General features: G+C 38.6%; 1 protein-coding gene across 9 annotated transcripts in view; it reads left to right on the top strand.

Moving 5' to 3' along the window:
• Positions 1 to 25,048, top strand: part of fgd4a (FYVE, RhoGEF and PH domain containing 4a) — a 54,869-nt gene extending 29,821 nt beyond the window's left edge. For 7 of the 9 annotated variants that reach the window (XM_047822737.1, XM_027161496.2, XM_047822733.1 and 4 more), the window contains 16 exons: positions 4,950 to 5,087; positions 6,560 to 6,713; positions 10,767 to 11,133; positions 14,557 to 14,643; positions 14,991 to 15,136; positions 15,467 to 15,623; positions 15,750 to 15,888; positions 16,768 to 16,826; positions 17,054 to 17,200; positions 17,819 to 17,991; positions 18,604 to 18,634; positions 18,728 to 18,808; positions 18,897 to 19,022; positions 19,133 to 19,279; positions 20,611 to 20,751; positions 21,792 to 25,048. In XM_047822737.1, the coding sequence (XP_047678693.1) occupies positions 4,950 to 5,087; positions 6,560 to 6,713; positions 10,767 to 11,133; positions 14,557 to 14,643; positions 14,991 to 15,136; positions 15,467 to 15,623; positions 15,750 to 15,888; positions 16,768 to 16,826; positions 17,054 to 17,200; positions 17,819 to 17,991; positions 18,604 to 18,634; positions 18,728 to 18,808; positions 18,897 to 19,022; positions 19,133 to 19,279; positions 20,611 to 20,751; positions 21,792 to 22,049 (2,351 nt within the window). In that variant the 3' untranslated portion in view covers positions 22,050 to 25,048. Of the gene's footprint in view, positions 1 to 509; positions 640 to 4,949; positions 5,088 to 6,559; positions 6,714 to 10,766; positions 11,134 to 14,556; positions 14,644 to 14,990; positions 15,137 to 15,466; positions 15,624 to 15,749; positions 15,889 to 16,767; positions 16,827 to 17,053; positions 17,201 to 17,818; positions 17,992 to 18,603; positions 18,635 to 18,727; positions 18,809 to 18,896; positions 19,023 to 19,132; positions 19,280 to 20,610; positions 20,752 to 21,791 lie in introns of those variants that run through there. The other 2 variants (XM_047822736.1, XM_047822740.1) reach the window with 2 other exon arrangements.
• Positions 25,049 to 25,579: the final 531 nt, after the last annotated feature.

The raw sequence follows: 25,579 nt of genomic DNA, 5'->3' as shown, positions 1-25,579 counted from the left end.
TCACTGCCACATGATTGGCTGATTTATTAAGAACACATTCATGCAATTATCTAAAGTTGTTAATGTGGGACTGCATTAATATCAGTTACTTCATATGGTGGCAAAGTTATTGCTAGTTACATTATTATAGGGGTTTATTAGCCTTATCAAATTTCCTCATTCTGACCAAATTCAGTAAATAACAAGCAACCTGACTGACTGTGTATTTCACAACAAATCATGGATTTTCTTAGTGACAAAGTGATTTTCTTTCCGTTTTAAACTGAAATGTGATGAAATCTAGATACATATTTATACAGTTCTAATATCATCCAGAAATAGTTGTGTGTTTGTGTGTGCCTCCTGAAACCTACAGCAGCCGTAATCAGTGTATTGCTCTTGTTACAACTGCGTGGTATAGTCTGAGTTTCGAAGTGATATGCTATATTAATAAGCAGATTTCTGTGGATGATTGACATTACGAGGCCCCACACCAGTACTGTCTGTAAGTCACAGACTTCATAGAAGGAGGAGCTTTTTTCTCTATGTCCTTTTTTGCTCTTTTACTTCAGTCAGTATGTGGTTGTACACGGGGACAGGAAGGCTTGTGTGACTGCACTGTTCTCCAAAGATCTATTTTTGGATCGTATCCTTGTGGAGGTGAGTCTAATCCGGCCTCTGTGCTGATTACCTTTTACTATTTCTGGACTTGAACTTAATATTGTGGAGTAAATTTGAAAGGTCTACTAAAGGCTTACTGTAAACTGTACACAAACCTACATTGCCTTTTTGGGGGAATTGCAGGTCCTGGATTTACAATAATCCTCTGATTTATATATATATATATATATATATATATATATATATATATATATATATATATATATATATATATATATATATAATTTATTTATTGAGTATTGCATATAGCTAATGTTTATAAGAATTTATGCATCTAGTGCATGTGAGAACTAACACAGGGTTAAAATGGTATTTTTCAGTGCATGCTTTGTTTCGAAAACAAATTTATTCCCCTTTTTTCCCCTTTCTGCTTTGTCATTTGTTTTCTATCCTAAATGTTCATCACTGCATAACCACTACAGTTGCTTTTGACTCTAAAATGTTCTTTTTTGTCTTGGTTTCTTACTTGCAAGATGTGTTGACTTCATTGTTGACTGTTCTGCATTCTGTATGGTTTTATGGTCATTTCCTTTTCAAAGAGGTGGTGTAGTGATCTGAACACATGTTATCGTGTTACATTTGTTCCACTTGCTTTAGTTCAATCGGCTTCCCTATACCACAGCTATCAAGAGCAAACTTTTCCGTAATCAAGTTCAAGTCCCCATAAGTCAGACAAACATTGTCCATGTTTTCACAATGCATATTCAAGAAATATCCAAGGTGTTGAAGGCGTCAAGGTGTTTGTCCCTTCAGCCCAGCAATAGTACGACAGCATGACAGTCAATCAGATGAGATGCGATTCAGTGAGAGAAGTACATCTCAAAACAGAACAGCAGCAATAGGGAATAGCAACAGTGGATACAAACTGAAACTTAGCTATGCATGTTGTTGTTTTTTTCTTTTGCCTTTTTTCACTGTTCTTCCATGCTTGTTTCACCTGCACATTCCCAGACTGAGGAAAGACAGGAGTGGGTTGCTATGGCAACACAGTCAGAATCAAGGCCATGCCTTGAAGTTTATCTTTGCAGACACACACACATGCACAGAAGCAATTGCTGTCTCTTTTCAGTCTCTGCAAGGCTTACACATTACGCTATCTGGCAGTGTGATAAATGAGGAAGTACTGTGTGCTCAGGGAAACTTTTGGGGTTTGTAAGGATTATTTGCTCGAACTGTTCATGAACACTTGTGTCATCAGCCAAGACGTGATAACGAGCGTTGCGTTTTTGTCTTGATCGACAACACATTTAGTGTTGCTGAACAGAAGGTGTTTATGGTGAGAGTGAATAGAAGGCGTTCAGGGTATTTGTGTCTGGCTATGCATCACTTGCAAATGATAAGAGGAAGTATTTTGTTTTTGTGTGTATTAGTAGCACTTCAGAGCATACAGCCTGAGCATTAAGTATTTATTAGAGCGAACAATTCGCATCAGTCATAATTTATGTATTGACCTGCACTCGTCTTGACTTTTCTCAGGTACACAGGGTATAGAGAAATCTGGTGTCAATAAATGAAAATAAAACGAAAAATAAAATTAAAAATGATATATTTCATACCAGGCAGTTTTTGTAGCATTCACATATTCTTCATGAACAATGAATACAGCTTTATTTAAACAGTGTACTTTCTTTTTTATCTAGTTGAATGAAAAAAACCACCCGATTTTTAGTGATACACAATTCACACAGCTGTATCATACTGACCGCAAAGTGTGTGTGTGTGTGTGTGCGTGTGTATGTATGTAAATTGTATGTGATAAAAATAAAAAAGTTGTTATTTTAAAGCTAGTTTTAATTTAAAGCTAGTTTTTAGTTATTTTAATTGAAGGATGTTGTCAAGTTGCTATGATACAAGCAGTGCACCATCTTGATGTTGATTTATCCTTCCTGTTTCATTATTTTTTTTCTTTTTCTTGGTTCGTCTAATAAATAAAATCCACCTTGAAGTTGAATGAATCAATCAGACAATCAGACACTTTCAATCATTCACCTCTACCCCAATCTAGTAATGCGTCCACAGCAGACTCAGCTCCATTATTCATCCCATGAAACTTGTCTGACCTATTGACAGTATGATCTGCAGTGGAGGAAGAAAAAAGTTTGAGAATGGGTTCCCCCCAACCTCCTTTTTTTGCACTGGGTAAACAGTTACCCAAACACATGCTTTATTTCTAGACCTCTGGAAAGGCTTAAACATGTCTTTACTGCAGTACGTATTGATTTTCCTAGCACATTATCTGTTTATTTACACAGATACCAACACAGCCATCTATCAGACTCTGAGCTTAACTTCAGTGCTTATACACTTTATATTTTGATTTTTCCATTAGGGCCTATTTGTGCATGAAGCGTGGGACTTCTGTGCTTTTTTTTTTTTTTTTTGCTTTTTTTTTTTTAGAAAAACAGCGCTAAAAATAGCTTTGTGACTTTCTTCTATTTTCCACAAACTGTTCTGAGATCAGACAGATATAAGCTATTTACATACTTTAGTCCACTGCTTTCCCAACACAGTACTTAGAGCTCGAAATTCAGTCTACATTATTGATCTCTTCTAGTTCTCTGTACAGTAACATACCTTGTTGACTGTAAAGCTGAGGACCGGCTGGAGAAAAAGTTATCCACATGATCATTTGTAAAATCACATGATTTTTTTATTTTTTTTGGTAAATTATTTGCTTCTTTCCTAACAGCAATTTAAGGAAGTAGTAAAACCTTCACATATGTGTCCTCATGTTCAAAGATATGCCAAATGACTCACTGGATTTCAAGAAAGGAACCTGGTAGCTAACTTAAAGCCTGCTTTGACTAAATCAGTTTCAGGGTCATTTTTCAGATCATCTTGTCAGATATGAGAAGTCTATCCTGTGTGATGCTTGACGCCATTTCACGTTTGAGTCACAGCAAGTTTCAAGGTCACTTTTCAGAACATCATGACACACATAATAAGCATACTTTAACAACACACATGTTTTGTTTAGTTTTTTCACTGCTACTGTACATGTATGACCTCATTCAATTTGCTTGTATGATTTTTGGATTTGGTTAAATTTCATCTAAATATATATGGAAGAAATGATACAAGTGCTAACCGTGTCCAGAAGCTCAACTGTAACCTTTGTAGGTGTGTCTTGAGTGTCTTGTCTACATTTGCCAGTTGACAGATCATACAGAGTTAAAAGCCATAAAGAGCTATGGCATGTTCACAACCTGCTTATGCCTGCTTATACACACATTAGTAGATTCTCTGGGTTTAATGTTTTGGATTAAGATTTTAGACTCCACCTTTTGCATGGGAAAATTCCTCTAAAGCATTTTCTGGATTATAAATAAACTCTACAATCTACAGAGAATGGATTTGTCTGGGATTCTTTGGGTACAAATGTTTTTTTAGAACACGGACATGGATTTGAACCCTTCTAAATCATTATATTTATTTGACATGAGAATATAAAAAATCTTGAAACTGTAAATAGTTTTGCTTATTATAAAATTAATTTGAAACCTTTATTTGCATAAGTGAATTGATGAATTAAAAGTTTCCACCACAGTCATGTTCTCTAGTCTGATAGATCAGAAGGAGTTTATTTCAAACAGCAGCTCTGAATTACAGCTGCCAGCATTATATTAATGCTCTTGGTCTAATCCATTATTGTTTCTATAGTAACAGTTTTGTTTATAGGGACTTGTATCCCAGACACTTCACATAATCTAAGCCTGACAATAAACAGATTTAAAAGGTATGCTCATCAATGCTGTATAGCGCTTATATCCTGTTATAACCTTTATAAAGCTTTCAGACATACGACAGGCTTTCAGATGCAAGACAAACCGGCTTTTATTTTTTGGTAAAATGTCAAGCTGCATTAGTTTTATTAGTTTTGTTTTATTGGTGAGTGAATGGAGGGAAAGTACATCGTGTCGTTTTTTAATTTATCAAAGTTTCAAAAGTTTCAAAAGAGCAAAACAGGTTGGTATTTGAAAAAAAAAACAACTCACACCACCCAGTCAATTATATTTCAAGAATAATGTATAATATAAAACATGTCCCTGTACATTAAGCTCAGAATATTAGTAATTGCATTGTTTTTATTTCCCTCTCTCTATCATATACTGTGCAGGTGCCAAGTGTTGAGATTTCATGTGAATCGTTTTCTAAGGATATGAATAAATCTTATAAATACTTCTCACCAACATTATTATTGCTGTCCCACTGAGTTTGCCTCGTGAGCCTGCAAACAATAAACACCTTTTTTTACTCGATTCACCAACCTTGTTCTTTGTGTCTCTCAGATCTTGGCAGTAGGCCTGCAGAGCGACTCAGTCGACACGAGAAGCCGCGTCAGGGAAGCAGGGCAAGCAACAGAAGCTCCACAGGAGTAAATGGAAAAGGATCGCGACGTCAGCTGCCTCAGCGTATCAAACCACAAGGTAAAAATACAGTACGCACACGTACGGATGGTTTCATTCATAGAAGCAATGACCAGCTCACACTATATGCTACACCTCAGTATTTTGTTCAGTTCGTGTGTAGAAAGTTTAGACCTTTATTTTAAAATAACTGTATTATACTTTACAGACATAATACAGTACACACACCAGAGACAAAATACTGAAAATTCAGGACTAGACTTGTTTTATGTGCACAGGGTGAAGAGAAACCTTGTATCAATAAATACAATTTAATATTTAATTAATATTTTTCATACCAGTTTTTGTAGCATTCACTTTATAATTTGATTATTGTTTATTCTTCATGAACAGTGAATACAGCTGTAGTTAAACACCGCAGTTAATTAACTAACTTTTTTTCTATTTGAATAGAAAAACCACAAGATTATTTGTGATAAACAATTAACACAGCTGTCTTGCACTGGCCACAAAGCAACAACAGTGTTAAAAAAACAAAATGAGACTAGGCTTAAACTCGAAGCCATGAATGGATGGAGCATCAGAAACACACTATGGTAAAAATGGTATCAAGGTATACTGGCTAGCATTTGCTCTGGGTGTGTGGGTGTGGGTGTGGGTGTAGTGAGGTATCATTGGCTGTGTAGAACTGGAGAGCATTTCCAGGCTTAATGAAAGACAGCGCTGTTTAAATTAGAGGCTCATATGACCAGATGATTTATTTGGGATTTCCAGCCTCACAAAAAATTTTAGGCAATTATTTGTACAAAAATGTTGTTGTCATGTTTGATTTTGTTTAGCCATTAATTATTTATTTTCTCAAGCTTTACTGGGTTTTATTTACTGGGTTTTTGATGCAAACTTCAGAGATCAGAGAAATCTGTGTGTGTGTGTGTGTGTGTGTGTGTGTGTGTGTGTGTGTGTGTGTGTGTGTGTGTGTGTGTGTGTGTGTGTGTGTGTGTGTGAGAAAAGTTTCTCAGTATGTATGGCTATAGTTGTAGTGAAGGAGTGCAGTAGCGTATTCTGAGAACACAGAGTGTAGACTGATTTTCTAACCGCGGATCATTACTAGGTGCTAATTAAGACCTTATTACTCGACACTTGGTGCAGTCGTTAGGCTGGTCAGTTAGCCATGTCATTGCGCTGTGATTGCTGTAAAGCTTTGAAGCTTGTACCGAGCAGGGTGTGGCAGTGTCCTTGAACTGGAGAGGTCTTCAGAACTTGTGTTTAATCATTTTTACCTACTCCGAGATAAGATGTGGTCACCATGTTTTTTTTATAGTTCACAGACAAGTGAACAAGATTAAGTTGAGCTTAGCATGCACAAGATGAATGCAGATAAGAGCTAAAGTGACTGCAGCTCTCTGTCTTCCGTTCAAGCCTGCTAAGGATAATAGAATATGGAACGAGAGGTATTTTTTTAATCCCGTTATGAGTTTTAGTGCTGCAAATGAATTATACGATCTGTGTATTTCTCTGGTCCTGCAATATAGTGCCTCCTAAACCAGCACACCTCCAGACTCCGGTGATCGAGCTGTGTAAGCCGCTGGGCAGGAGCTCACCCTTTAACTCCAAGATGGAGGAGGGCGGAGGAGGAGGGGGGAAAGGCCGAGTGTCTGACCTCATCAGCCGCTTTGAGGAAAACAGGTACACATGCAAAGGGGAAGACAATAGGACACCTACAGGCTTCTCTGCTTGGGTTCATCCTGGTATTTTTGCTGCTTCTGGCAAGCTGTTAGATAAACAATGATTTAAGCGCTTGATGTTAACGCTGAGCACTTTCTGATACTTTGCAGTTGCTTTTTCATATCCTCCAGCATAGTCTTTCTAAAAAAAAACGCTCTTAAGCAATAAGTCTGTGATTTTGTATTTTGTTTCATCATCATCAAAGTTGGTATACACTCACTGGCCACTTATGTTCCTGCTCCTTCATCCAGACAGACAGTCACGTGGCAGCTGACGGGATGATCGCATGAATGAACGTGCGTGTGTTCCTAATAAAGTGGCCAGTGGGTTGACTCCTTTATAGTTATCACTTGATTTATATTTTGGCGATGTTCTAACTTCACTAACTTGATCTTTAACATGACGGTCTATAAATAATGGATATAATTTGTTATGTCGGTTGCTAGCTTAGGAATAAAAAGCTCTGTGGTACTGATAATTAGCTTGACTAATACACATTTAAATCATATCTCTAAGATATGCAGAGAGGGAAATCTGTGTTATGCGTGTCTGTGGTATTTATTTTTATGGATTTGTTGCAGCAAAAAATAAAGTCAAAGGCTGTTGTGACTTATTTGGTAATAAATATTTTCTGATTTTTAGGGTAAAACGTTGCACATTTATTTAGTAAACACTAAAACAAAGAAAAAAATAGGGAATATTGTCATTTTAATATGATGATACTTTTAGCATCATATTAGAGTTTTTGTGCACAAAAAAGGGAAGTTTTTTCTCTGGCTCTCTTCTTCTGGCTTTAGATGCTAGTTTAGCACCACGTGTTTCTTCCTTTTTTTTTTGTTCTTTGAATACAAAAGAAAAGGTAACCTCTGTCTTGGTTCTTTTTTTGAGCTTTCATAACAAAGACAAAGCTGTCTGGGGGGAAAACAAAACTAACACAATCTATTTTATTCTATTTATATTATTATAAATTTGTTTATCCCCTTGTTTAGCTTTTATATAATAAGCTGTCTGTGCCAACATTTCAGCCATACAGTATACAGTATATAGGTTTGTTCATTGATATACAGTATATAGGTTTGTTCATTGATATACAGTATATAGGTTCGTTTCATCCAGGCTGGTGTTTTATACCTGGAGTCCTTGTGTGTTATTCCTTGTGCAAGTCCTTTTCGCTATTTCTTCTTCGCCAGCTTTTGTCACTGGGATACAAATGAGTATTAATTCACCGTTAAGACAAAGACAGCGCATGTCACATATCCACCATGATCTTTACTCTCTATTTAGTCTTTGCGTTTTATTTATTCAAGCACAAGCATTTTAATAAGTAACGAGCACCATTCCTCACAATTCAACACTAGCTCAATGTCACCATTTAAGAAGAGTCTCCTACTGTCGTTACATGTCCTTAATCGTGTAACAGTGAGATGGAAAGTGAAAAATGGTTCAAGGATTTACAGGAAGACTTAATCAAAAAGTAGAAGTTGGCTGTCTTCCAGCTGCTAGAAATAGTTCTGCTAGTTTCTCAACCATGCAGAGAAGAGAAAGGTTTCCGGATGAGCAATAAGAGAGAACTGCTCTGAATTATTATACTACAATTAGTTTTATACAATGAAGTCTTTTCTGTTTTATATGTTAGGGAACTTTAGCAACACTAGACTGCACCCTACTGGTGAAATACAGCAAATCATCTTTGAAATCAAATGTTTTTTTCCGCCTTTTAATTATATTTTCTCCTTTATATACCACGGTTAGGGTTAGGGTTAGGGTTGTGTATTATTTAGCTATAGTGCTCTAGACTGTAGGACATACACATGCTTTAAGTGTTGCTTAAGTCATGAGTGACTCATGGGGTCGTGTAAAATGTGTCAGACTGCTACAGAATGCTACATGTGTGTGTGAGAAGCGGACTAGGACAGTCTCGTGACTGGGAAATCATATTAAGTCTTAAGAGCCTATTGGAAACACGGGTGGATAACCGTGTACAAGTAGAATACAGATAATGATGTTTAAAGCAAATGTTTGCGGGCTGCACAGCATAGAAAAGGAGTTCAGGAATTGTTTTTCATCCATTGTTATGGTTATTGTATTTAGTTTTATCTGAACTTATCTAAAGAAAGTCTATAAATAATGTCAGCTTGGAGCTAATGTTGTCTCAGTGGAGAGTTTAGGAATGAAACATTTTTATTATACACATTTAACTAATAATGCTAATATTAGCTTTATGTTCAGGTGGACTTTGTGAAATTTATTTTACAAATAAAGGGGTCAGTGAATTGTTTTAAATGTTTCAGAAACCCTGGTTTATCAGAACAAAGAATTCAAGTGGAAATGGATTCTGTATAAAGCCTCAGTTCTGGTTCACGACAGCAGTTTTCTCAGAGCTGGGCACTAGCTGAAGTAACAGTGTCTTATTGAATTATCTGCCACCCACAACAAGCCATACATCCTGATATCTACTCTATAAATACACACACACACACACACACACACACACACACACACACACACACACACACACACGTACATCCTGTTTGTGTCTCAGGTCTAATGACGTTTTTGTTTTTTTGTCTCTCTCCACATTTTGTGTAGGAGTCGAACAAAAGTTCCCGTGGAGGGCCTTGAGACAGACAATGAAAATGTGCTGTAATGGTGTTAGCAGTAGCTGATGATGGTTAAAAGGGGTGTTTGAAGACGTTTGTGGAGTCTGACTCGAGGATGCCGTTCAAGCAGAATCACTTTAACTAACTGAATTCATTCAAGATCATAGAAAGGAATATAATAATGGGTTTCTTTAGCTTTGTGTTATTCAACAGTTATTAAATTGGAAGTTATATGTAGAGGAAAGCTTGAATTATTCTACATTGCTGTCAAATTCTTTAATCATGTTGGTCAGATGGTGTCTGGGTCTGAAAAGTGTTCCAGCTGTAAACGTGCTTGAATACGTTAGCTTTTTAAATGTATATTAAATGCTCTTTATTCAAAGCCTAATACTAAACGTATTAAAGAATCATGTTGCCGTTTTAACAAAGAAAAACATTGTTGACGCAATGAAGCTTTCTGTAAGGAGACGTTTATTTAATAGATTTCTCCCCCATGAGAGAGTCTTCATGACAGGCTCATGTTGTTACTGGATTATTCTCTGTAACAAAAGCTTGTTCAAATGTGTGTCCAAAACCGGTCCTTATCATCTCACCTTTTGTACCCAGAATATTTTTTTTTAGGTAAATAGCTCATTGTAGGATTTGTACAGGGTCACGGTGTGGTGTAATGCACCAACCGCACCACCCTCGGGTCCTGCCATCCACCCTGTACAGGAAAGGGCTGTCTGCAGGTGTGCCGCAGTCTGGGAAGCAGCTGGAAGGGCTGCAGGATGTGTTTGTGTGGGGTGTGTGTTTAAAGTGGACTCGCTGTTTCTGCTGCTCTGGCCCTCTTTTTTGAGTCTGGAGAAAACAGAATCAAATTTGGATGATGTCTTCACATTTTTGTATTCCACCTGCACTGCTAAGTCTATGGGTAGAGAGTTTTTGCTAAAAACTTTACCAAAACATGGTATCTCTCTGTAAAAGAGCTTGTGTGTGTGTTTAAGTGTTTAATCTTGGCACTACGAAGTAGGTTAGCAGGCTATCTCTTGGGAAGTGGTGCGGTCGTATCTCTGCAACTTATCCTCTCTTTTCCTTTGCCTGTTCCTCCCATCCTCCTCTTATTTTTTTATTTTTTTTATTTTTTTATTTTTTTACCTTCCCTGAACTACATGCTCTCACATCCTCCACTAACGCTGAAACCCGCATGCGCATTTGCAAACACACACACACATACACGCGCACACTGTACTGCCCTACATGAGGAAGTCTGTTCAGTTAGAGTGGAGTATTTTTAACTCAGACACTCACATTTACACACATGCTCAGACTCTCACTAGCTCTAATATTCTTATCACAATTACTGCAAATAGAAGAAGCTGTTTACTGATTAGCAGAAAGGAATTGATCGAACTACTCTCTCTTTTACACACAGACACACAGACAGGAGAGACGGCTCTCCTCAGAAACACGCAGCCAAACTTGATAAGTGCAGTACGGTACAGAGGAGTTGCCAGAAACCAACGGATACTACAGAGCAGTCTCCGGGCTGCAGCACCAGCCATGACCACATGCCCTCTACCAATGGAGTGTTAGCTCAGATGGACAGAAACGGTGATGACAGTGGAGCTGTGAGACCAGATGGCGAACCGCTGCTGAATGGAGGCATGGTGGAACAAAGTTTGGACGGGGTCACGGACGTGTCTCAGATCATCGTCGAGACGCCTGAGAAAGAGGATGAGAGCAAAAGAACAGAGGCAGAGAATGATGCTAGTATGGATGACGGGGGCATGGAACACAAGGTGTGTGTGTGTGTGTGTGTGTGTGTGTGTGTGTGTGTGTGTGTGTGTGTGTGTGTGTGTGTGTGTGTGTGTTTATGGGTCACTGTGAATTAGATATGTTTAACATGGACAAATGTATGTCATATTGTTAATATGTTGTGTGTGTGTGTGTGTGTGAGAGAGAGAGAGAGAGAGAGAGAGAGAGAGAGAGAGAGCTGTGGTTTGTTTTGCGTAGTCCACCGAGCTGTAGCAGAGAATGATTTGTTTATTTTTTTACTTTTTGCCTACTGGTGCTTTGTGATCTCCCCAGAGTTGCCAAGCAGGTGCTAACTATAGCCCCTTCATCAGAAAGAAACACTCAGCTCTTCCTCTAGAGAAGCTTATTAACCTCGTATAATATTTCCCACCAATGCGATAGAGTTACATATGCAGTGTTCATGTGAATTCTAGTACTAGCAGTGAGTGCTAGCAGTAATGTCTAAATGATTACAGTCTCATGAATGGATAATTTGATTAGTTGTTGTTAACACAGAACTGAGTTAAATGACTTTCTCTGTAACAAACTGTTCTTTTTCCACATGAGCTCTGTTTACAAATCATGTTTTCCAATCATTTTGATGCCAGCTAGTTCACTAACTAGCTAGCTAGCTTTTTTCTTTATGTTAAAGATACGCAATAATAAATACATAGGTTGTTTGTACATCACACACTGTGTCCAAGAGAAAAGATGGAAGTGTTCAGTCTGAATATGGGCCAGTGATAAAATGTTAACTTGACACTAACATTAGGAATCCATCAGTGTGAAAAACTTTGCGATGGCATAAGGTCATTCCCTCATTTTTTGCATTTTAATGAGGGTAATGGTGTAGATGTTTCCATGTCATATTAGTCTCCTTGGAAATAAAAACAGTCATAAAGCCTTAGATTATTTTCATATTTTATATTATATGATATTTATATTCTCATGATTTTACTGTACAGATGAGTTCTGGCAATACAATACGAATTGTCCAAACATGGGATTCAGTGTTATGTGGAAGTTACACAAATGTAATTCAAGATGCTTGAGATCCTACTTCAGGTTTCAGGACATTCTCGTTTTCTCTTCTGTTCTTCATTTACACTAAACTATGAACAAAAGCATGTGGACACCTGACCAGCACATCACAATGCTTAAAGCACACAGTTGTCTGTGACGTGTTTGTACACTGTAGCATTAGGATTTCCCCTCAAACCTGCTCCTACATGACGGTACCCCTGAGGTGCATGGTTTGCCAAGCTTGATGTAGAAAAGCTCACTTGGCCTGCATATAATCCCAACATCAACCCTACTAAACACCTTTAGGATGATTTGGAACACTGATTAAACACAAGGCCTCACAGACACACTTAAGAAGCTAGGTTCGAATCCATCTTAATACCTTTGCTTTTGAAATGGTCACATTTAAGTGTGACAGTCAGGGTGCACATACTTTCCACCATATAGTGTACCACTCTTCATCGCTCTGCCACACTAGCCCCTCCTTTACTGTATATACTTGTTTCCTCTTTACCACAGTCTCGTTTCCTGCCTGGGTGGCTAGGTTTTAATTCCACATTGTGTCCCATATACATAGTACACTCTCAGTAATAAGGGCACTAAACTAAACCTTTTTTTTTTTTTTTTTTTTTTATATTTATTTTAAGTATTTAGCTTACAATTGGGAAGATTTACTATGGACATTAGTGCATTATGCAGACTATTTATCTATTATACAGAAAGCTTGCTAGGTGTCTGGTTGAGACTAGAGGTGTTAGACGGATTCATGTGGGTGATCTGTTAAATATAAAGCTTGTGGGTGTGAAGAGGTCTGATCTGAAGCTCAAGGCAGTGCTGCATGATGCATATACAAAGTTCATTCATCCTCCTTTAGTAACTGCACTATATATGTTGTGAAAAATCATGCAACCATGATTTAGTACACATGTTTATTGCACTAGTTTTCATCTGAATCCCTTAGACAGTATTGTAGAGTTGTAAAAACCTTCACACACACACATCACTAATTGAGCCCAGTTATAAACTCAGAAGTCCAGACCGTACTGACAGTGCTGCCATTCCTACTTCTGTGTTTTTGCTGGTGTTTTCTATTATGTCCAGGGGCATAGTAGAAGGGATCATGTTTAATTTCCCCATGCACCACTTACACTTGGAGCAACACTGTGCTTTGTCTTTCTACACCAGGAAGTTCTCTCTACAGCCCTTAGCTAGCAACAATGCAACAATGGCACTATGCGTGTGTGATATAGGAACCGCTGGAGTGAAGTCACAGGGTATTGTGTGTGTATGTGTGTATGTGTGTTTGTGCATGGTGGAAATTGAACTTTGGCTTTGACCTTTAGAGTCCAGTTTCCCATTCAGCTGCGACAGCCTTAGCATGCAAAATATTCAGTCATATTTCTTGCTCAGTAGACGTGTTGAAGGATGGAATTCAGCTTGTGCTGTACACCTTTTTGTTTTCCTTCCCTCAAGGCATTCTAATTATCTAATCATATGACACGTCTCAAACTGTGTAGGATAAAGACAGTCCAGGACAAGAGTTTGGAAACAGAAGCTAAGACTATCTCTAAGATCTAAAGAATGTAATATAAGCCGATAAAATAGTCTGTCATGGCGGATTTAGATTAGTCACCGTGAATCGTAAATCTATAATTTTGCCTGGAAACCTGATTATAAATTCAGCTAAAATGGTAGCTATTATAACATATTAAAACATAAAAACTGAGTTAGCCTTTTAAATGCGTTGATTTATACTCACAAATGAGAATATGAATTTTTATCTATAGTCATTATCCTTTTCTAAGAACATGCGCAAGGTAGCACATCACATGTTCGTGTCTATGACAAAATGTCAGCAAGTCACTGGCTGTGTTCGAGTGTAGTACCTGACATAGCACCTTCTTTTTATGGGTTATATCACTTCACTTTAACAACAGTCTATTCATTGACCTCTATTTACTGATTCAGAACAGATAAATAAGCAAATAATAATAATCATTAAGTACTCGTTCAAGTCTGTGCAAGTCACCCATGCAAATGAATCTGACTAGTAAAAGCTGTATGTGTGATCCAGCAGACAGTAAAAAAACATGTGATATATTTACAGTATACAAAACTGAAGCTGCCGTGAAGCAAATTTTGATCGATGAGAGAAGAAGAAACACACTGATGTCCGTTAGCCTACTGAGCACTGACAGATACAGGTCTAAGGTTATGAATGAAACTATCACATCCTTCTTCTTTGTGTAGAAGTAGAACTGTACTGCGACTGAATCCTTCCACAAACTTTCAGAAGCCCCTTTCAGTCTAAACTGTGCTAAGCTGTAATGAGAGCAGCTCTGCCATACTACGACCACGGCCATTCTCTAGGTCTAGATGTTGATTGATCTCCATTGCTGTTTTAGGAGACCAACAAACAGAAGCTGCACAATATCGCCAGTGAGCTTCTGCAGACAGAGAAGGCCTACGTTGCAAGACTAAATTTATTACAGGTAAGTGTAGCTATGAGGGTAGCTGCATGTTGGGGGTCAAAAAAACGGAAATATGAATAAAATCACTTCCATTTTTAAATAAGACTCATAAATTCAGCTCATTGCCATTGATTTTAGCAGATAAATTTGGGCAAAGAAGAGTTCAGATACTGTTCGGATTCTCACTGCGCCTCCTGTTCAGATTATTAAAATGTGCTAAACATAAACTCTGTGTATCATCAAGAAAACTTTTTCAGAATTGTGCATCATTGCCTAGTGTCTGCTTGTTCATACGCTTTATCATGCAGAAAACTACAATAAATAACGTGTTATTTACACACAACCTCGCCCTTGGTCCTGTTGCACAGGTGTTTTACTCCAAGCTGACAGAGGAGGCAGGAAAAGGCACGTTTCCTTTGGAGGTGGTGAAGAACATCTTCTCTAATATCTCCTCCATCTGTACCTTTCACAGCCAGTTTCTGCTGCCAGACCTGGAGAAACGCATGGGAGAATGGTGAGAGAGTAGACTGAACTCCTCTTTCAACGTTATGCTTGAACTGGAAATTTTTAGAATCTATGTCTGAAAATTATTTTTGTTTAGTTCTGATCGATATCTGAGTAAATAATGCAGTATCCAGTGACAGGAGAACAACCAGACATGTTATCTGTCTGCTGTTCATTTCCTTCACAGTGGTTTCAATTCCTATGTTTTTTGGGATGTCTTGCTTCAGATCGGCTCACTGTCTCACTATAGACATGTTGTGATGTGTTTTTACTGTCTGATTATAATTCTATCCCATGCTCTGAGCTTTTTGCATTTCACTTTACTTTTGTCTGGTCACAGGGAGATGACGCCTCGAATCGGGGACATTCTGCAGAAACTTACACCCTTTCTCAAGATGTATGCAGAATATGTAAGGAACTTCGATAAAGCCATGGAGCTGCTGAAACAATGGACAGACCGCTCGCCTCAGTTTAAGGCCATCATTCAAGACATCCAGGTGAGATTTAAGTGCAAATTTTGTTTTATTGTTCATTCTGTTTTCTAATGTTTAAAACTAAAAGTGTAGAACAAAGCATGACCTCTCACCAGCTTTCTTTCTGGGTGTTTGCTGTTCTGAGTACAGAAGCAGGAAGTGTGTGGGAGTCTGACGCTGCAGCATCACATGCTTGAACCAGTACAGAGAGTACCAAGATATGAGATGTTACTCAAAGACTATCTGAAGAAGCTTCCTCTGGACCACGTGGACCAGAGGGATGCAGAAAGTAAGTCTTCCTCTGAAGACAGTTAGCTCTTGTCAAATCTAGTAGTTCTGGGTTCTGTAGTCTTTGCTAATCATGTGAGTTCTGTACTGTATGTTCATCCTGCGGTCCACATGAGGAGCAAACATTTAATAATTATATATGGCATATTCTCTCTCGATCATGTACCTGTGAGAGATCATGCATGCAGAAGACAGTAGATAGCACTTTCCTCTGAATGCCTCAGCATCGTGGGCCTTGATGCACAACAGCAGTATTCTGAAACCGATCTAATGTGTTGCTCCATCGGTTTACACAGTCACAAGACCTGATCTATATTTGATCGCTGTGTTTGCACTAGGATAAAAACAGCTACATTTTACCAGCAGCATCAGCAATTCTGTCACTTTGACTGAGTTCAATGTGGTCTTTCTAGGAACCAGAAGTGGCTAGATCCATGTTCTGCCATAGACATCAAATGTTGCTAAAAAAAAACCCACACATTACCGAGTGATGTAATGTGAATTTAAAACTACACGTGACTATGGCTCATATCGAGTGTATCCGATGTACGTCAAAAGGGGAAAAAATTGTATTACTTAGTAATGAAAATAAAGCGAAAATCTTACATGGTCTCTGATGGGGAAGTGGTGGCTCAAGATGTTAAGGATCTGGGTTGTTGATTAGAGGATCAGGGTTAAAGCCCCATCACTGCCAAGCTGCCACTGTTGAGCTCTTGTATCATGAGTGTATGTATCATGGCTGACTCTGTGCTCTAACCTCAACAGCACAAATTTGGGTTATGCGTAGAAAGAATTTCACTGTGCTGTAATGTATATGTGACAAAACTAATGCTTCTCAAGATGTAGTAAATACTCCTCCTTCTTCTTCTTCTTCTTTTAGAATCGTTGGAGATTATTGCCACAGCAGCCACACACTCAAACACTGCAATTCGCAAATCTGTAAGTATTTCCTTCTTCTTGCTCTTTTCCCTCCACTTCAATCGTGCGTAATCAAATTAGTGCACAGCATAATCAAATTAGTGCACTTTATCAAACTCCATTTGCCTCCGCATGCAGCAACACAGAACGACTTTTATCCCTTAAGTAGCGACTGTGTTAAGATTTGGTAGGACCGATCCTGATTGAGTATTACTGTCAGCTCCCATGCATCATGTCGTTCCTCACAGGAGAATCTGAAGAAACTGCTGGAGATATATGAGATGCTGGGGGAGGAAGAGGACATTGTGAATGCCTCCAATGAGTTTATAAAAGAGGGCCATATTCTCAAACTGGCGGCCAGGAACACCTCAGCTATGGACCGATACCTCTTTCTGGTGAGGAACTTGAGCTGCTAGTGCTGTTTACAGTTACAATGTGCAGAATTTATAGTCAAAGAATAGTTAGAGAAGGATGACAGTTTATACTTTTAATATATTTACGACAGACAGACAGAGATCTATTGATATATATGTTGTGAGTCAGTATTCATTTAAGCTGCTAGAAGTGAGAGTTAGAATATTCACCCTCTCTGGTAGGTAAATGTTATTACAAACCACTTGAGGAAAAAGGTTTTATAATGTAGGTTATCGTTTGTGGACAGTGTGGACAGTGTTAAAATATTTGAGCATGCACACATTCAGAGACGTCATTATGGTAGATGGTTTAGCACAGTCATATGTGGTCTGAAACGCAGCTTCACATTGTGTTTGTGGGTTTAGTGAGTCATTGGTTTTACAGGCAAATTTAAGAAATTTTGGATCAGTAGAGAGAGGAGACAGAGAAAAGGCACTGTTCCTGTACAGGGACATTATACTAGGATAAATGAAATGAATAAGTAGAAAAGCAAAGTTTCTGTGAGAAGGTAGCTCTGGTGTATGATACATTGATACATGAATGAAAACTTAAACATTGAGTGAACCTTACTTTCGAATCTCTGTCCTCTCTCTCTCCAGTTCAACAACATGCTGCTCTACTGCGTTCCCAAGTTCAGCCTGGTGGGCCAGAAGTTTACGGTGCGCACACGGATCGGCATCGATGGGATGAAGGTGGCAGAGACGTACAATGAGGATTATCCTCATACGTTCCAGGTTTCTGGGAAGGAGCGAACCCTTGAGCTGCAGGCAAGGTACATGTCAGTGTAGCTGTGTTTCAGTCACACATACAGACATTCTAGTTCTAGCTAATTTGCATTTATGACATCTACAAAGCAGATACAATTTGCTGGTGAACATTTTTATGTAATCTGTATCTACAAATGTAGCTTAGGAGTTGAAAAACTGGAAACAATATACAATATAAATCAGAATAAATGAATATTTATGGGCTTGTGAGTGTTGTGGTCAAAAGAGCAAAACTGGACAAGCTGTCAGGGATGGAGGGATGTCTGGTGTATTCTTTCTCCTTCCTACTAATCACAGCACCACTAGCCAATCATGATCTGTAACTTTATGTATGCAGAAGTGGGAGCGGAACGCTTTCCCTCTGAGTGTGTTACACAACTCGCTTACATTGCATTAGCAGAAGTTAGAAAAGACACGGTCAGCTGACTACGTGTGCATCTTAGGAAAAACACAATAGCGTTTGAATCTCTAGCTGTCATGCGATGTGGAGAGATTCCTGATTGGCCGATTAGTTCAATTTATATATTTATATAACGTTGTAGCCTTTTTATTTTTTGTATCATCATGTGACGCTTTTAAACTCATCCCAGATCAACTTGTTTGTTTCCTCACTCCAGCTCTGAACAAGATAAAGAGGACTGGATAAAGGTAAAAGTGTGACTGAAATCAGTACTTGAAGTTTGTACTGATTTTGTTTAACATACGGAGCTTCCTCTGACAGCACTGTTGTGTGACTTTTAGGCATTCCAAGAAACAATAGAGATCTTTCTCCAAAAGAATGAGACCTTTAAAATGGCTGCTAAAGAAGTAGAGGAAGTGTCTGTGAGTATCATTGATTCTGACAGAATTGACTCGGTTCACATGCTGATTGATGCTGATTGATTGGTGTGTGTCTGCTTCTACCCTTTAGATAACAGACCTGGGAAAACGAGCTCCACGCTGGATTCGAGACAACGAGGTGACCATGTGTATGAAGTGTAGGGAGCCTTTCAACGCTCTCACACGCAGGAGGCATCACTGTCGAGCCTGTGGCTATGTAAGTAACACAAGACAGAGCTTTGCCCCTCGTAAAGCCTCGTGATGTTTACTATTACTCAGTGCATATAGCAGGAAGTGACATGCTCTTTCTGATGATTTTTTTTACAGGTGGTATGCTGGAAGTGCTCAGACAATAAGGCTCCTCTGGAGTATGATGGCAATAAGATGAATAAAGTGTGTCGAGACTGTTACTCCATTTTAAAAGGCCATACGGACAGTGAGGAAAAGGAGGGCAAGAAGAAAGGCATTTTGGAGGTGAGGAGATTAAACTAAAGCATTTATACTGAACATAACAACATAGCAGCAATACTAATATTTGGAATCTAGTCAAATTTATCCAATAGGGGCAGTGAAGGCTCAAGTGGTTAAGGATCTGGGTTGTTGATTGGAGGATTAGGATTCAAGCTCCATCACTGCCAAGCTGCCACTGTTGGGTTCTCGATTAAGGCCCTTAACCCTCACTGCTCCAGGGGTGCTGTATCATGGCTGACCCTGCATTCTGACCCCAACCTTTAAAGTTTGTATATGCTAAATTAAAGGCTTCTATTTTATTCTGTTCTATTATGTAAAACTATTTATTAGTATAAAATGAAAATAATCCAAGCACAAGGTTCTGTAGACTATTTCCAGGACCAAACATCTGCTTTAATGCAGTAATTTTGCTTCTATCTAAAAAAATTAATGCTTAAAAATTTCTGCGAACAGTACATGAAATTTTACAGCTAAAATTAGTAAAATACGTCTAAAAACAGGTGTAATATTCCTTGATATTTGGTAATTTTATAATAGTAAACAGTAGAGAAACTTGAACTTGCTAATATGTTGTGGTTTGCAGTGTAATCATTAAAGCAGCGGTTTGTCTTTTTTTGAGGGGGGGGCAACAGTCTGCTGCAGAAGATCAAATTACGAGTGCACTTACATTCACTTCAATCTGATTTTATTTTGCATAGCACTTTTAACAAGCTAAAGGTGACAATGTTGACAATGACCATGGAGACACAATCATCATGAACCCCCTGAAGTACAGGGAGAACATGATTAGTGCACACACACAGGGCAGAGGTGCGACTCGAACCCCCAACCCTGGACATGTGTGGGAAGCGAGCTATATTATTTGAACCTGAGAATGCTTCTGGGAAACTAGGCTTGATGAATGATTTCTTTTAAGTGACTTACATGATGATTAGAGAGGTGGAAACAATCATACACTAGCTGTGTGTTTGTGTGAAATATCCACAACACTAGAGTACTGCTGAGTGTAGGAAGGAGTGAAGCTGTGGGGATAAAGCAACGTGATAATCTGCATCAGTCAGGGTCACAATATGTGAGGTACTGCATTGTTCCCTCATCTGAGGTGTTTGCTACTGTGTGTGGTGTTTGTGTGTGGGGTGTGTGTGTGTGTGTACTCTCACTGAAAACCACAACGGTTTTTACTGTTCTGCTTCCCCCCACCCCCGTTTTAGTTTCAGTTTAAGGTCGGCTTGTTATCTTTCACGGGAAGTGTGTGTGTCTCATCTCTGTCTCTCTCTCTGTCTCTCTGTCTCTCTCTCTCTCTCTCTCTCTCTCTCTCTCTCTCTCCATGTCAGATCGAAGCAGCACAGTTCTCAGGCAGCAGTATAATGTGCGGCTTCCTGCAGTACTGTGAGAAGAATAAACCCTGGCAGAAAGTCTGGTGTGTTATTCCTCAGAAGGAGGCTTTAGTACTGTATCTGTACGGAGCGCCACAGGTGAGTGGAACATGGCTGCGGTGTCTTATTTTACACAAAAAGCTTGACTGTTGAACGCTTCCTGACACAACAGTTTGGTCACAAGTTGTGAGGGAAATCTGACACATGACCCATAGTTTAGGAAGCACTTCTGCTATTGTTTAGGACGATAAATCAGGATTAAGTTTCAAGATGTCTGTACATCATTTTAATATTTCTAACACAGGGTCTTGTTGAAAGCAATGGGGTATGGGTATTTATACTGGTACTGATGTAGTCTCCAATTTATTCCTTAGTGCTGTTTTTGATTGGTACAAGGTGTTGATTAATCTTCAGTATTTTCTGTAACACCTGCACTAGATGTAAGAGATCTATTACTGCCTTTCTGTAGTGCATTACAGGGAGTAGTACAACGGACATTCTGCGTTAAAGGATGTTAAAAATGCATGTAAACTCTTGAGTGTTCAGTGTCAGCACTTTGTGAGTCAGTAACCGTACCTTTAAGTTTTCTGACACGAGACATCAGGTGGAGGACGGAGAGCTTTGCAGTTTCTCAGTGACATGAAACTTTTTGAGGGAACAACTAGAGCTTATATAACACAAGTGAAAACAGGAACTAACTTGTTCTACAGACGTTCCCCAACATTAACATTACATGTGTAAGAAAAATAAAACCCTTCAGGATGTAATGTTATCGAAATCTTTCAAACATGTTGTTGATTATTTCCCTCTAAGAGCGAGCACCATTTTGTGTGTGTGTTCGTGCATGTGTATCCTCTCATGGTTTTTAAATAAAGGAAATCATTTTATTTATTTTCATTTTTAATCAATTTATTAGTTTTTTTAATTGCCTGAAAGGTCTTTGTCAGAAAGGAAGAAATTTATAACATCTGACTCAATTCTAACAGATGTTTCATGAAAAAGTAGAGTATATAAATATAAAATCTATTTGTTTGTTTGTTTGTTTAGCAGGAACATCAAAGTATTTGTCTTTATTTTCCCTACCGGACTGTATAGTCCTATGTAGTGTTCATAATCATCTCTTTCATGTCTCTATGCAGGACGTTAAGGCTCAGTCCACCATCCCGCTGCTGGGTTACACTGTAGACGACGCTTCCCGACCCACTGATCCTCCAGCCAGCTTCCGTCTGTCCCAGTCCAAGTCTGTCCACAGTTTTGCTGCCGAGAGCGAGGACCTGAAGCAGCGCTGGCTCAAAGTGATCCGAGTGTGTGTGACAGGCGAGGTGGCTACGAGCCCGCCACCTACAGAGACTCACACCGCAGAGAGCAGCCGGGAGCCAAGCACAGAGAGCTTTTAAGTGGAGAAAGAGAGCACGCTGTCAGTGCCAGAGAGAGAGAAAGAGAGGGAGAGGTCAAGGCTGTCAATCACTCACATGCAGCATACAGCACGATGTGGATGAGCACTATTACAGCCATGCTGGATTTGATTTGTGAGCAAAGGAAAAAACAATGAGGTTCACCTTTTAAAGCTGCTCTGAAACACAGCAGTCCAAAGAGATGGCACACACAAGTGCTTTGAAACTGAACCGGTGCTCTAGGATGCTTGGTAACATGATCAAATATGTCTGAGTGCACTCATTTCCACACATTATGCGCTCAGTATACAGTAGCTCTGCAGTACACTTCAGAACATACAGGCAGTGCTGTTCCTCTAGTGTGCCATCAGTAGAATTATCTACGCATCGTGTATATATATCGTAGCATTCTGTCTGTATGTATGGATATGCCCTCACTGTCTCTTTTATAAAGATGTGAAGTGAATCCAGGCCTCTTCCATGCTGAAGGCAAGTCTGAGTTGAAATTCAGGCCTCATCAGTACTCTAGGAAGAGACATTATCATACCCCCCCTCATACGGACAAAATTTAGTCGCAATAAACACGACTCACGTCCGTGCACCTGGAGAACATCAGGAGTCGTGACGTCGTGTCTACAACCTCATTCTTCATTCCCTCATTCCCAGCACATCAGCAGAAGAATCGCTCTGCTCAAACGTGTCCCATACAGACTACAATGTGCAAGGAGACACAACAATACCACAGTAAAGTGTTACATAAGCTGGGCTTTATATTAGACTGTCTACTGAATGGTCTCAAACTATAGTTTTACCCAAGCTGGTGCATGTGTTGTCTTTATAAAACATTTTTAAATGTCAATTAAAGGAATACTCCAGTGTTTATTAACCTAATATCTATGTAAAGCTTCTGTGACATAACATGTATCCTAAATAAGAATGTAGACACTTTACACTATACAGAGAAAAGTGCAAAAACATACTGTAGATTTCAATAGAATTTAAGTTTAAGGGCAGTTGTTCAACACTATTATGTACATGCCACATACTGGCATGCACACAATTATGAAATCTGTACACTCCAAGTTACTCAACTTGGTATTGTGTTTCTTAAGCACATTGTGTCAAAACCCACCATGTTTGCTGACCAAATTTCTTTGTGTCTTAAAACTAGGCTATTTATGAGTCTTATTCATTCTTTTCACACATTTAAAAAGACTTGAATCCTGTACACTATACACCGTGGACCATGAGAAGCAGTTGCAGTGTTAAATTTCTAATATGAAAGTCAGTGTTAGTGTTCATTAAGGCCACTGATTATACTGGTATGTGACTTTTGGTTCTTCGGTAAGAATTATTCATGCTGCACCACAGTTTTTCATCCAGCAACTGGTAGTTCTTTCGGTTAGTTAAGCTTTGTCACAGGTTTTAAGTCAAGTTGAATATAAGATGTGAAACATTAAATAGTTTTCGTTAAAAGTGTATTTCCATCACTGAAAGGAAAAGCGTAGTGGTTCATTTATAAGCACTCTTAGGAAAGAATTTGTGAAAGCGATCTATGGAAATTTTTTGCAGTGTAAACATTTATAGTCCTAACACCTGCCCAAACACCTGCCCTAACAACTGCCCTAACAACTGCCCTTAGACCTTCAACGCTTTTCCCAGTCAAACCTAATCAGGTTTCCTACAGGTGTTGAATATCTCAATCTCACATGCACTTCATGCAGACTAGATTTTGATTGAAAAAAGTATATACTATATCCTTATACACTGAAGTATTCCTTTAAAAATGCTCATCGTCCACAAGCACAGATTATTTCTTCATTTTTTAATTTCTTTTCTCTGTTGGCTGTTTGAACGTGTCCTTTAGACACATGCTATCGAGCCGGCCAGTGGGAGTGCGCACGTGCGCGTGCGTGCGTGTGTGTGTGTGCGTGCGTGTTTGTTAACGCTACTGATCTGTGTCTTAAATAAGACTTCCTGTACAATCAAGGACAAATAAACCCACAAGCTGGGAAAGACATGTAAATGTTTTATGAAATACTGTAATTAGTTTTATTATTTAAGAGTAATTTATAATTGATGTGCATGATTTAAAAAAAAAAAAAAAAAGCACAACGTATGGTTTCCTATTTCTTTGTTTTATTTTTTATTTTTTCAGATTTTATTGTCCAGTTACCAAACACTTGGTATACAGAAACCCATCATAAAATTGGTTCTGTTTCTTTTTCCCTATCGTCAGTCATATTATTGACAGCTACAGGTGAAAGTGGTCAGTGTTCTCTGAATGTTGTGCGTCTGACATTCAGAACATTTCTTCACAGAGAGTGAAGTGCTGCAGGTTGCATATACAAGTGTAATGTAGTGTTTTAGGTTTGTAGAGCTAACACGTGATACACAATACATCACGCTTGTGCTTCTGTAGCTGAGACGTCACTGTGTCGTCTTCTTGCTGGAAACATTCAGTCTGGTTTGATCTAAATACCCATTGATCTGATCTCATTAAACGGAACCAGATTAATGGAATCAGAGAGTGATTGGAAAGTGAGAGAGATGAGATATGAATCCTGAAAAAATGCACAACAAGCATCAGAGTATCGAGCAAATGTTTTGTACTGAATATTAAATTCCAGGTAACAGCTAGATCAAAATGTAGATAAACACTGAACGAGTGAATGAATGAGTTGTTTGGCAGAGTTCCAGCATCCATTAGACTTTTTTTAGCCACAAAATTAGTGACTTGTGACTTGAAATGAATAAATGAATGGATTACCTGAATATAATAATTGCAATATAATAAAGTTGTGTGCACCTGCTGTTTCTTTTTGAAAGTAGGCCACTGGTTTATTCTCCTTTTCCTGTCAGCATTAGTTAGAAACACACTTTTAGACTTGTGTGGACACAAAGTTTTATACATCTGTATTTATTTCCGTCTCTAAATCCGAAATGCACTTTACCATCTATAATGTGTACATTGTATGAATAAAGAAATCAATATAATCAAATCAAGAGCATTATTAACTGGGTGTACTGTACAGGATTCTGGTTCTTAGATCAACTTAGATGTGGTGTGTGTTACTCCTTTTTCCTCTTATTAGAGGATGCAGCTTTTCTGACTTGGTTACACCTAAACTCACCTTAACAGGAGAGAGGAAACGTGACCCTGGTGTAGGATGAGCTGCAGATCAGCTCTGTAACTGTACGGGAGAAGTGCAATGCCAGACACATTTCCTGAGAAATTCATTGTTCCTGAAACGTCAGTTGGCTTCTGGCTCATAAAAAAAATGTAATTTATTACACTATGTTGTTTATTCTGGTTCATCATAAATGTACATTAGATTTTTCCATTTTAGGCTATTTTTTTTACCTGGAAATCAGTCAAAATGTGTCCTCTTTGTTTGTTTTTCAAGGACAAAGTAAAAGAAAACAAAAGAGACCCTGGTAGGTCTTCGGCTCAAATGACAATTAGCCCTGGCTGGATCTTTAATAATAATAATAATAATAATAATAATTAATACATTTCTATGTGGAAATGG

This window comes from Tachysurus fulvidraco, chromosome 13, assembly GCF_022655615.1.
Source record: "Tachysurus fulvidraco isolate hzauxx_2018 chromosome 13, HZAU_PFXX_2.0, whole genome shotgun sequence".
Taxonomy (NCBI): domain Eukaryota; kingdom Metazoa; phylum Chordata; class Actinopteri; order Siluriformes; family Bagridae; genus Tachysurus; species Tachysurus fulvidraco.
Note: the sequence above shows the minus strand (reverse complement) of the source record. Positions and strands in the feature narration are given on the sequence as shown.